Source organism: Dendrobates tinctorius, unplaced genomic scaffold, assembly GCF_039654945.1.
Source record: "Dendrobates tinctorius isolate UK_male_01 unplaced genomic scaffold, ASM3965494v1 ptg000016l, whole genome shotgun sequence".
Classification (NCBI taxonomy): domain Eukaryota; kingdom Metazoa; phylum Chordata; class Amphibia; order Anura; family Dendrobatidae; genus Dendrobates; species Dendrobates tinctorius.
The window spans coordinates 6,031,457-6,045,213 of NW_027361684.1; the positions used below are offsets into that span (position 1 = coordinate 6,031,457).

Below are 13,757 nucleotides of genomic sequence, written 5' to 3' on the forward strand. Positions count from 1 at the left end.
TGGACACTACTTTTGGAGATACTTCAGATGATTATTCAGATTCATCAGTGGATTGTGCATTTAACAAAAGTATGGAAAAAAGAAAAAAATCTCACCAAAGAAATTACAACAAAGAGGGAGCTAAACCAAAAAACGGATTAGAAGGAGAGGAGGAAGACGCCATAAGAGAACAGGCTTATCAGGACAAACTCCGGAAACGGAAGAAGTAACTGTACCAGTCTCCAACCTCTCTAGTTATATACTTTCAGCACCGCAACTTTCACTTTTGTCAAAAGGACTTGGTTTTTCCCCGGCATGTAAATTCAATGTATATGACACAGTGATGGATGTTAATCGTCTAGCACGTACTTTAACCTTAAAATGTCATTTTGGGGATAATATTGGTACTGATAATTTTTGTTCTGCAGAAAATAGGGATGTTGAAAGGTTACTTACGTTTGAGGAACAGGTGGGTTTGTATAATTTGAGACAACTAGAATCTGAAAGCTCCAAGGAATATCAGGTTAATCTAAATGATTCTTTTCATGTAAAAAATACAAAATTTTACCCACTTAAATCTAGACCTCCGAGGCTGGATGTTTTTCAAGAAGCGGTGGAAAGGGATTTGGTAGAACTAAATAACAGAGTGGAACTGATCCATCATAATCTGACATTCCATGAGCACAAAGCTCTTCAAGAATTGAGTAAGAATAAAGATCTAAAAATTGTTCAGTCGGATAAGGGTGGATCAATTACCATTCTGGATGTGGGTTTATATAAGAAACTTAATTTAACCGCATTGGGAAACTCCAGTGTGTACAGGGAATTAAATGAAAATCCCACTCTCCCTTTCAATAAGGAAATGAAAAAATTTTTGCAGGAAGGTGTATCTACAGGAGCTATTTCAGAGAAATTGAGTGAAGCTTTGTATTGTGACTATCCCATTATACCCATTTACCACTCACTCCCTAAGGTGCACAAAGAAATTATTTTTCCTCCCCCACTAAGACCTATCGTTTCAGGGATAGGATCTTTTAGTGAACGCCTTGGAGAGTGGGTGGATCATTATTTACAACCCCTGGTGGCTTTAACTCCTAGTCACTTGAGAGATAGCAAAGCAGCTATTAACATGGTAGAAAAAATAGAATGGGGGAATGATTTTCTGTGGCTTTCATGTGATGTTATTGGATTATATCCATCAGTTCCACATTCTGTTGCATTGGAGAGCCTCAGATATTATTTATCTAAATACAGTGAGTATACATTTGAAATTCAACATTTTCTATTGCTTGCAACTAATTTTTTGCTCACTCATAATTATTTCATTTTTGATGAGAAATATTATTTGCAGATACAGGGAGTGAGCATGGGGGCCAAATTTTCACCATCTTTAGCAAATTTAACTATGTCAGTATGGGAGGAGAGGTATATTTTTCATTTTAACAATCCATTTAGACATAACATTTTTTGGTTGGGACGCTTCATTGATGATTTGGTTTTTGTGTGGAGGGGGTACAAGGATTTAGCATCTTCCTTTTTTTCATATTTAAATAAAAATAGTTTCAATCTCAAATGTACATGTCATATGAATGAGCTGTCAATTAACTTTCTTGATTTGACCTTGAAAATAGATTCAAATCGGAAAAAAGTGTTGGTGGAACCTTATCGCAAATCTACAGCTGTGAATAGTATATTGATGGCAAATTCATGTCACGCCAACCATGTAATTAGGAATATACCCACAGGTGAACTGATTCGAACAAAAAGAAACAGTACAGAAAAAGATACCTATATGAAAGAATCTGAATTTTTGGCAAAAAGATTAAAATCCAGGGGTTACCCAAACTGGTCTCTAAAAAGAGCGAGAGGCATAGTAGACAATCTAAATAGACAGGAATTGTTGGAATATAAAAATATCAAAGAACATAACAATGATTTGGGTATAGTTTTTAGCACTAAATTTAGTCCACAGTATCAAGAAATAGTCTCCATTATTAAAAAACATTTACCCATTTTAGAACAAAGTGGTGAATTGAAAGAAATATTAAAAAAACATTCAATTAAATTTGTTGCGAGGACAGCTCCTACTATAGGATCCATGTTGACGGCAAGCTTATTTACTGATCCAGACAAAAAATTGAAACAAAATTGGATGAAAAGTGTAGGCTGTTATGGTTGTGGTGCAAAAATTTGTAAGTGTTGCAAATATATTGTCAAAACGAAAACATTTTCTTCTATAAAAAATGGAAAAAACTGAGATTTTTTCTTTCATTAATTGTAATACAGAAAATGTAATATATCTTATTGATTGTAATATTTGCGGACTACAATATGTTGGTTGCACCACTAATACATTGAAACAGCGTATGCGAAAACATTTGTTGGATGCAGTCAATTTGCCTATTGCAGGAGCCTCTGCGGTTTCCAAACACTTTGCCAATGTGCATAAAGGAGATCTAAAAAGCTTTTCCTTTAGGGGAATAGAGGTGGTTACAAAACCACGTAGGGGTGGTGATTATAAAAGTAAAATCCTCTCTAGAGAAAGTAGGTGGATCTTTTTATTAGAGACTAGAGTTCCTGACGGATTGAACAGTAGAATGGATCTTATCACACAATAATAAGTAAGCAAACATTAAAAAAAATGTATTTATTTTTTTTTTTTTGTGCTTACATTAGTCTCTAAAGATTATATCTCTATCTTAAACCTACTAGAATATATTATTCTTTTGAGAGTCATATTTGTGATGGTCTCTGATACTTAGATCGCGCCTACCATATGATGCATTTTTTCATATATGTTTATATAAAAATTTCTTTATTTTTGCGGCAGTTATTCCATATCACTGTTGAGTTATTTAATGTTTATATCATTGGTTTGTGTATATAATATGTTCAATATATGTATTTTTCCAGCAACAGTTTTGAACTGAGTTTCAACCATTTACTCAGGTGTTTTTAACTGGTTTGTTTCACTGCTTTTAATTAAGGGTCATTTGAATATGTTTCACAAAGGAGGATATATTGCCAGTGTTGGAGCTCAGTTTGAATAGGACCGTGAAGAAGGCACATAGTGCTGAAACATGTAGTCCCTTGCTGGAATGTTACCAATTGTTTGGAGTTCCTCATCTATGTTTTATATGAATTGATGGATAAATAAAGAAGAAGATTTTATTAATTCTGGTGAACTTTCATCTTTTTGCTGGATCCCAATTCTCTTATATTTATATATATATATATATATATATATATATATATAGCCTAAAATAAAAAGGAAATGTGTCATCTTTCACTTTAGCCCTTTTAGAGATCATTTCATCTTCAACTAGCTTAGCTGTTCACAATAACAGTAATTTTGACCAGAGGTGCCAAAACTTTTACATGACACTGTTAAGCTCCCCTGTATTTAGCTGTGAAAAACTCCCAGTCTTCCCTCACACAATGATATCTCCCAATTCAGAAGCAGTAAGCCTTAAAAAGATTACAACTTAGTGATACAGTGCACAGCCCAACATCAAAAGATTGTACCTTGTCTTAAAGGGTCATATTAGACAACTTAAAATTGGCTATATTTTAGTCTTTGGTTGATGTAGCAGTCTCATGTGCTGTTAGGGCGGTGCTTCCTCCAAAATGCATAAGAAAGAAAATATAAAGCTCAAAAGAGATTCGTCGTGACTAACCTCAATTTTACCCAATTTCGCTGCTAACTTTAAAGGAGTAAGATCGTCATTGTTACACTCCTCTTCAAGTTTCATCCGTGGATCAATCTGCTCGGACTTCTTCAGAATCTCATCATACATATTGGTGATGATCTCAGTATTCTCTTCAGTGTCATCAGCCACTAAGACCAGAGCATGCAGAACTGTATTTCCGTGGCTATCCTTGGTATTCAAGTTAAAATTGGTATTTGGGACACTTAGAAGATATGTCACAATATTGAGCTGGTTAGTGCAGGCAGCAAGTGAGAGGGGGAGTTCTCCTGTAACGAAAAGATATTCTGAGTTCTAAACTCTAACTATAGATCGACACCTACTGGACGTCGATCTGATATGTATTTAAATATTAACTAAGCACCTATTGGAAATAAGTGACAAGAAAATGGGCCATTTTTTTAATTAAATTTTTATGTTAAATACATTTTTTAATATTTAGTGTTTTATTATTTTCCATTGCTACAGTGGGGGAAATAAATATTTTATCCCTTGCTGATTTTTTATGTTTTCCCATTGACAAAGACATGAACAGACTATAGTTTTAAGAGTAGGAAAATTTTAGCATTGAGAGATAGAATATCAAAAATAAAATCCATAAAATCACATTGTGTAAATTATGTAAATTTATTTACATTTTGCAGTGAGAAATAAGTATTTGATCCCTCTGGCAAACAAGACTTAATACTTGGTGGCAAAACCCTTGTTGGCAAGCACAGCAGACAGACGTTTTTTGTAGTTGATGATGAGGTTTGCGCACATGTCAGGAGGAATTTTGATCCACTCCTCTTTGCAGATCTTCTCTAAATCATTAAGATTTTGAGGCTGTCTCTTGGCAACTCGGAGCTTCATGAGTTTTCTATGGGATTAAGGTCTGGAGACTGGCCAGGCCACTCCATGACCTTAATGTGCTTATTTTTGAGCCACTCCTTTGTTGCCTTGGCTGTATGTTTTGGGTCATTGTCTTGCTGGAAGATCCAGCCACGACCCATTTTTAATGTCCTGGTGGAGGGAAGGAGGTTGTCACCCAGGATTTTACTGTTTCATGGCTATATCCATTCTCCCATTGATGTGGTGAAGTCTGTGCCCTTAGCAGAGAAACACCCCCAAAACAAAATGTTTCCACCTCCATGCTTGACAGTGGGGACGGTGTTATTTGGGTCATAGGCAGCATTTCTCTTCCTCCAAACACAGCGAGTGAATGCCAAAGAGCTCAATTTTTGTCCCCTCTGACCACAGCACTTTCTCCCAATCACTCACAGAATCATCCAGGTGTTCATTGCAAACTTCAGACGGCCTGCACATGTGCCTTCTTGAGCAGGGGGACCTTGCGGGCACTGCAGGATTTTAAACCTTTGCGGTGTAATGTGCAATTGTTTTCTTAGTGAATGTGGTCCCATCTGAATGAGATCATTAACAAGTTCCCCCTCGTGTAGTTTTAGGCTCATCTCTCACCTTCCTCATGATCAAGGGTACCCCACGAGGTGACGTTTTGCATGGTGCCCCAGATCAATGTCGAGCCAGAAGTTTAATGGTTGGTAGGGGATCAAATACTTATTTCTCAATGCAAAATGCAAATATTTATATAATTTATACAATGTGATTTTCTGGATTTTATTTGTGATATTCTATCTCTCAATGTTAAAACTAACCTACCCTTATAATTATAGACTGTTCATGTCTTTGTCAGTGGGCAATCTTACAAAATCAGCAAGGGATCAAATACTTATTTCCCCCACTGTATATACGATAAAAAAAATGTCAGTTTTTATTCGGCCTTATGCTTCATTTTTTATGTGACATTTCAGCAGTCATAACATTACCATCACAGGTAGGATAATGCTATAAAAGATAACCCTATATACAAGTGTTTCTCACAAAATTAGAATGTCATCAAAAAGTTAATTTATTTCAGTTCTTCAATGCAAAATGTGAAACTCATATATTATATAATCATTACACACAGAGTGATCTATTTCAAGTGTTTATTTCTGTTAATGTTGATGATTATGGCTTACAGCCAATGAAAACCCAAAAGTCATTATCTCAGTAAATTATAATACTTTATAACACCAGCTTGAAAAATTATTTTAACCCCTTAGTGACGGAGCCAAATTTTAAAAATCTGACCAGTGTCACTTTATGTGGTAATAACTCTGGAATGCTTCAACAAATTCCAGTGATTTTGAGATTGTTTTTTTGTGACACATTATACTTTATGATAATGGTAAATCTAGGTTGATATGTTTTATGTTTATTTATAAAAAAATAGAAATTGGACAAAAATGTAAACAAAATTAGCAATTTTCACATTTTGAATGCTTATCCCTTTAATTCAGGTAGTCATACCATAGCAAAAGATTAATAAATAATATTTCCCACAAAACTGCTTTTCATCAGCACCATTTGTAAAATGCTATTTGATTTTGTTAGCATTTTAGGAGGTTTAAGTAGCAGCAACTTTTCATTTTTTCATGGAAATTTACAAAATTATTTTTTTTAGAGACCTATCCAGGTTTGAAGTGACTTTAGGGGTCCTATATATTGGAAAACCCCAAAAAGAGAGATTATTTTAAAAACAGCACCCCCTGACATATTGAAAACTGCGGTCATGTAGTTTATTAACCCTTCAGGTGCTTTTCACGAATTAATACAAAGTGGCATGATAGGAATGAAAAAATGTATTTTTACCACCTAAATGACAGTAACTTCTGAAAAGGCCGCTGTAGCCGGCAGACTCTAAGGCCGGTATTTGGCCGTGAACTGCCATGGCAAACATCAGGACCACACAGTCATGATCTCTGGGTACCAATGGGGATAAAAAGGGAGAAGCCATACTCTTTTAACCATTTATATGATATAGTCATTATTGACAGCAGCATCTAAGGGGTTAAACAGATATGGACGGTGACAACACTGATCGTGGCTGATGCAGCAAGCTGTCAGCTATAGTGTACAGCCGACAACTGCTGGATTGTCACCTGTATGGGGATGCTATTCTCTTATATCTCAGGTCAGTTAAAAGACGTATTGACGGTCATTAAGGGGTTAAAATCTAAAATGTTGGCCTACAGAAATGTATGCTCAGTAAATGCACTCAATACTTGGTCGGGGCTCCTTTCGCATCAATTACTGCATCTATGCGGCATGGCATGGAGGTGATCAGCCTGTGGCACTGCTGAGGGGTTATGGAAGCCCAGGTTGCTTTGATAGCAGCCTTCAGCTCGTCTGCATTTTTGGGTCTGTTGTCTCTCATCTTCCTCTTGACAATACCACATAGATTCTCTTTGGGGTTAAGGTCAGGCGAGTTTGCTTGCCAATCAAGCACAGTGATACTGTTGTTTATAAACCAGGTATTGGTACTTTTGGCAGTGTGGACAGGTGCCAAGTCCTGCTGGAGAATTAAATTTCCATCTCCAAAAAGCTTGTCGGCAGAGGGATGCATGAAGTGCTCTAAAATTTCCTGGTAGATGGCTGCACTGACTTTGGTCTTGATAAAACACAGTGGACCTACACCAGCAGATGACATGGCTCCCAAACCATCACTGATTGTGGAAACTTCACACTAGACCTCAAGCAGCTTGGATTGTCTGTCTCTCCACTCTTCCTCCAGATTCTGGGACCTTGAATTCCAAGGTCTAGTGTGAAGTGTCCACAATCAGTGATGGTTTAGAAAACCATGTCATATGCTGGTGTAGGTCCACTGTGTTTTATCAAGACCAAAGTCAGAAAAGAAAAAAAAAATGTTCCACAATTGATACATTCACAATAACCCCTTAAGGACAGTACGATTTTTCATTTTGACGCTTTCTTTTATCCTGCCTTACTTTTTAATTTTTGCATTGACAAGCCGTATGAGGGCTTGTTTTCTCCGGGAGTTGTACTGTTGAACGACACCATTCATTTTATCATGTGATGTAGAATTCAGTAATTGTTTTTTTAAGTTTTGTTTTACAGCATTCATTATACAGTAAAAATTACCTATTACTATTACTCTCCCCATTATTACAATTACGGTGATACCAAACATACATACTTATTTTTATTTATCATATCCAAAACCAGACTCATAATTAGCTGCACCGGTGTACCCACACCCATTAAGTGCATTCAGCCACTCCACTGAAGGATAATGGAAAACAAGAGGACAACAGAAGTTTTCAATAAAAACATACACAATCTTTATTACTGTATACAAAGATAAAACGGCATTACAAAAAAATAGACAATGTATAAAAATTGACACCAAAAAATCCGGAAAATATAGCGCAAAACTGTAAGGTAAAGCCAAAAATCCTCTCCCTGGATAGTACACTTCCCATGTCAAAAAGGGCTAAATCTCATTCATAACTAGTACAAAGCTCCATAGCACTAAACTGGAACTCGGCCAACCATATGACCTTACTATATACCATATGTCTCATCCATGGTCACAATGACAAACCCCACATGAAGGAGGAATGAGAGCGAGTAAATACTCACATATTGGCACAGCGGCGCCTGCCCGGGACACCCCGACGCGCGTTTCACTACTCTCAGGCAGCTTTCTCGAGGGGAAGTGTGATTAGTCGATGCACAGGACCTTATATCCTCATGATAAGTGATCATGTGACGATCAGGCTTTTACAGACATAGTAATAACACATACGAGTAATGTTTTTTATTTATTTTTTAAAGGAGGTGATTTGAATGTTTATATATTTTTTATTTTTTTCATATTTTTAAACCCCCTTTTTTACTGTACTGTGGAGTTCCCTTGAAGGACTTGAACCTGCGATCACCTGATCAATTGTACAATGCACAGCAATTCCATGATCTGGCTTTCGAAGGAGCACCTACTTGATAGGCACAGGAGTACGTGGGGTGCAAAACCTATCGCTGGGCAGTGCATTGTAAATACCTCCGTGACAGATCGACAATGGCATTTAACTGGTTAACAGTTGCTCCAGCCATGGCTGTTAAAGGCAGATAATGGCTAAATAACAGCCACCAACTGCCAAAAAAAAATGTGGCTCAGATTCTGAGGCGGCATCAATGTCAGGGCGCAGACATATGATGTACCAATACGTCATATGTTGGGAAGGGATTAGAGTGAATCTGTGAGCGGGATTTCACTCTTAAATCAGCGTTGGAATTTATAAACATATGAGAGTGTCGATCTGATGTCTCTTCCTCCAAGTGAACGGCTCAACAAGTCCAAGAGGTCTTATCTAATTCTGGACAGTGAAAGTAATGTTTCATATTAGAGAACTTCAAGTTGAGGACATTTCTTTTTTAATTTTGACACTTTCTGATGAATCGTTGCTTTTGGGTCATGCTTCGATCATTGACTGGTCATCCAACCAGATCGCCCAATGAGGATTATCTTGTTTTCAAAACTGCTTCAAAATTCCTCTTCAAACACCGTATCAAAAACTCTGTTCTGCATCCACCGCCTATAATTTGTATGCTTCCATTCAGAACTTCTCAAGAATGATGTCTTCTCTGGGCATAGGGCCTAGCAGAACTGCAGGGAAAACATGAGTGAACCTGAGTATGTCATTCTACGGATTTGTTTTCCAACTTTACATCTGAAGGTCATTCTCTCATCCTCTGATCCTCTACAGGTCCTCTTCTACAGTTAAAACAGCTCCTGCTTCTGATCCAAACATGCAGTACAAAATCAACCAGGTTCTGAATTGTGAAATGACTCGTGGTCCTGAGGAGATATGCAGAGTGCCCGAAAAATACAATGCTCCAATCTTGCATCAAAACATTTTGATATTAAGCATCTTCTTTCTACTATCACTGATTCATCTGGGAGGGGTCCTGACGGGGGGGCTACTGTTGCACAACTGTCGGGAGTATCTTGGGCTCTGCTTCTTTCCCCTGGGTCTGTTGCCCTCTGTTCTGCTCCACATCAGGCATTGCAAGTCTTTATCTCCTCCCTAATCCTGAGGCCCATTAAAACACACACCTGTGTCTTGGGTTTGAGACTCTAGACCTCTTTGTTTGTTGTGCTCCACTTTCTGGGCATGGGGTGTTTTTACTTTCTTCCATCCCTACTGGTTTCCACTTCATGCGTTCTGCTTCTTCTGAGATTCCTGAGTGTGCCAAATTCTCGCTGCCACCGTGCATCCTGCTTGCAGCATCAACACCTGGGGTCTGTGTGCACATCCAAATCTTAGGATTAGAGTATTCACCTCAACAGGTAAGCCTTACACTGGGCAACTACTTATTCATGGGGCAATGATGGGTTGCCATGACTGTCCGCATGCCTGTCAGGGATATACTCTGGCTGGCATTCATAGGAGACCATGATTTGTGCGACATACAGCAATACAGATGGGGCAGGAGTAGGGTGCAGCTAGATGAAAGCCCCCCATGACTGCGATTGGCTGGGGTGGTTTTAAACCTGGATGCAAAGGGGAAGAAGTGATTGGTTGAGGGGAATAGGGGAGGAGTTGTTGGTGGTGGGGGGGCTGGAGGGGTAGTTGGGGAAAGTGCGGGAAAATCCCCATTCCAGCCTTACGAACCAGGACGAGAAGACTCACATCATCACCTGTTAAAAAAAGAAAAAAATACCTTATGGATTCACTGGAGACACTCATGGCCCGGATTCAGGAGGTCGCATGATCCAGGAGGGGAGTATGGCTAGAAGCCCAGCTGTCCTCTCTCATCGGGGCCGCAGAGGGATCCGGACCAAGTTGCAGGGGCAGGAGGACCAGGCACCCAGAGAGGCTTTCGCTGGAGGTGACAGTGCGCAACAGGCGTAGGCTCCGTAGCCCCTCCAGGGACCCTGCAGATGCCGAGCGTGGCGGTGTGACCCCTCCACGCCACGCCCGCTCCGGCAGGAATCCGTTCAGCCGGCCTGTGGGCACGGAACTGCGAGGACCGAATGCCACGCCATAAGTACAGGCGGTACAGGAAATGAGGCCTGCACGGGGAGAGCGGCTAGCATCGCGGGACCGCCGCGCGTCTGTGGGGCGCAGGGACAGCAGTGCTCGCCACATCGGCCGGCGGTACATAGGTGGGCGACGAGTGAGGAGGTGGCAGTGGCGGCTGTTGTGAGTTCATTTTCCCCTCCATCTCTGAGGCCTGGTGAACTCCCTATCCTAGTGAAGGAAGGTAGTGAGCCTGATTATCAGGCACCTGGGACTAATGAAGATGATTGGCTGAGTGGAGTCTCTGACTGGATATAAGGCTGCTTACGCCCTTTCTGCCCTGCGGGTGATTTCTCTGTGGACTCTTGGACACCAGTCTGATTCCTGCTCTCCTAAAGCTAAGTTTTCTGCTTTGCCATTTGCATTTAAGATTTGTTTTTGTTTTTCTTGCTTTTTGGATTCTGCCACTCCCTGCTGGAGTGTGCAGTATTCCTTTAGCTCTGTCCTCTGAAAATACCTGAGTGCTGATTTAGTTTTGAAGCTTAGTTGCTTCAGGGCCATTTTTATATCAGCTGGTTGGCTTTGTCTTTGATAGGGTTTTGGCAGATTGCAGACAGCAGCTTTCCTATCCGTTCCTATCTAGGTAGTTTTTGGGCCCCATCTTTGCTCACTCTGTCTTTCTGTCTGTGTAAGTGTTTCCATCTTGCTTCACCGTCATTATATGTGGGGGGCTGCCTATTGCTTTGGGGTCTGCTCTGGGGCAGTTAGATTTCCCCTTTCCTTCTTTAGGCCTATGTATCTCTCCGGCTGTGATCGAGGGGTCTAGGTCATCGTAGGAACCCCCCACGGCTACTGCTAGTTGTGTTGTTAGGTTCAGGGGTCTGCAATCTGATAGTTGCCAACTTCTCCGGTTTTCTGGACTTAGCTAGCATTTCTGTTTTTGCCTCCTGCGGTGACTCAATCATAACAGAATCACCCGCCATACCGCAGATCCTAGGGTACTCAATTGCAGGAAAGAATTTTGTTTAAAAAAAAAAAAAAAGTGTGTATTCTTTCCTCTATATCTCTGAGGCCGTAGGGGGAATTTTTTTTTCTCTCAATGGAGATAAAACAAGTGTCTGATCGTGTGGAGCAGCTCGCTGCTGAGGTGCGAGCAATTTCCGCCTATCTTGCTCGTTCACATGCTGTTGAACCAAAGATCCCCACACCTGATGTATTTTTTGGGGATCGATCTAAATTTTTGAGTTTCAAAAATAATTGTAAATTATTTTTTGCTTTGAAGCCTAACTCGTCAGGGAGCTCCGCGCAGCAGGTTAAAATTGTCATCTCTTTGCTGCGCGGCGATCCCCAGGATTGGGCGTTTTCTTTGAAACCAGATGACCCTATTCTGACTAATGTGAACGCATTTTTTCAAGCCTTGGGGTTGCTGTACGACGAACCCAATGCTATCGATCAGGCTGAAAAGACCCTGTTAGCATTGAATCAGGGTCGAGAATCTGCAGAGTTGTACTGTCAAAAGTTCCGAAAGTGGGCGGTCCTTACTACCTGGAATGATAGTGCCTTGGCTGCTCTCTTTCGGAAGGGTTTGTCAGAAGCCGTAAAAGATACTATGGTGGGATTTCCTGTTCCCTCTGGTCTGGACGATTCTATGTCTTTAGCCATTCAGGTTGATCGGCGTTTACGTGAACGCAGGATTACACGAGAGGTGTTGCCGCTGGTTGAACAGACGTCTGAACCTATGCAATGTGATAGAGTTTTGTCTAAGGCGCAACGTCAGGAATTCAGAAGGCGTAATAAGCTGTGTTTTTTCTGTGGAGATACCTCACATATTATTTCTGTTTGTCCTAAACGTGAGAAACGCTTTGCACACACGTTTTCTGTTGGTGGGGTTCAGCCTAAGTTTCTTTTGGCGATTACTCTGATCTGTTCCCTGTCCACATTTTCCGCCAAGGCTTTTGTGGATTCGGGAGCAGCGCTAAACCTAATGGACTTGGATTTTGCTAAACGTTGTGGATTTCCGTTGACACCTCTGCAGACGCCTATCCCTTTGAGGGGGATTGATGCTACCCCTTTGGCTAAAAATAAACCTCAGTTTTGGACCCAGGTGGTCATGCGGGTCGCCCCAGACTACCAAGAAAATTGCAGATTCTTGGTGTTGCATGGTCTGCATGATGCCGTTGTTCTGGGGTTTCCCTGGTTGCAAATTCATAATCCAGTTTTGGATTGGAAGTCTGTGTCTGTGGTGAGTTGGGGTTGCCGGTGTACCTTTAGTGAGGCTCCGGTTTTTTCCACCTCTCCTCAGTCGCATGAGGTTCCTGACTATTTGGCGGACTTCTATGATGTATTTAGTGAGAATGAGTCTGCGTCCTTGCCTCCTCATAGGAGTTATGACTGTGCTATTGAACTAAGTCCGGGGTGTAAATTTCCTAAAGGTCGGCTCTTCAATTTATCTGTACCCGAGCACGAGGCTATGCGGTCCTATATTAAGGAGGCATTGGAGAAGGGTCATATTAGACCATCCTCTTCACCCTTAGGTGCCGGGTTTTTTTTTGTGGCCAAGAAGGATGGTTCTTTAAGGCCTTGTATTGATTATCGTGCCCTCAATAAAATTACTATTAAATATCAGTATCCGTTACCCCTGATCTCAGATCTATTCTCTAGAGTTAGAGGTGCTTGCTGGTTTACCAAGCTTGACCTCAGAGGGACGTATAATCTTATCCGCATTAAACAGGGGGATGAATGGAAGACGGCGTTTAATACTCCGGAGGGACATTTTGAGTACCTGGTGATGCCTTTTGGGCTCACTAATGCCCCTTCTGTCTTCCAGTGCTTCATGAACGATATTTTCCGAGACTTTGTCGATAAATTTTTGATTATTTATCTGGATGATATTTTGATCTTCTCCAAGGATTGGGATTCTCATGTGGAACATATTCGGACTGTGTTCCGGATCTTGAGAGAGAATTCCCTGTATGTCAAAGAATCAAAATGCCTTTTTGGAGTACAGAGGATTTCTTTTTTGGGATTTATTTTGTCTCCGTCAACTATTGAAATGGACCCGGCCAAGGTACAGGCCATTTATGATTGGGTTCAGCCCACTTCTTTGAAGGCCCTCCAGAAGTTTTTGGGTTTTGCTAATTTTTATTGGGAATTTATAGCAAAATTTTCTAGTATTGCCAAACCATTGACTGACCTGACCAGGAAGGGT

At 40.4% G+C, this 13,757-nt stretch overlaps 1 protein-coding gene across 3 annotated transcripts in view; it reads right to left on the minus strand.

Moving 5' to 3' along the window:
- The window catches only part of LOC141079413 (transient receptor potential cation channel subfamily V member 1-like), a 182,384-nt gene that overhangs the window by 43,578 nt on the left and 125,049 nt on the right, over positions 1 to 13,757 (minus strand). For all 3 annotated transcript variants that reach the window (XM_073565334.1, XM_073565332.1, XM_073565324.1), the window contains exon 6: positions 3,657 to 3,955. In XM_073565334.1, the coding sequence (XP_073421435.1) occupies positions 3,657 to 3,955 (299 nt within the window). The remainder of the gene's footprint in view (positions 1 to 3,656; positions 3,956 to 13,757) is intronic.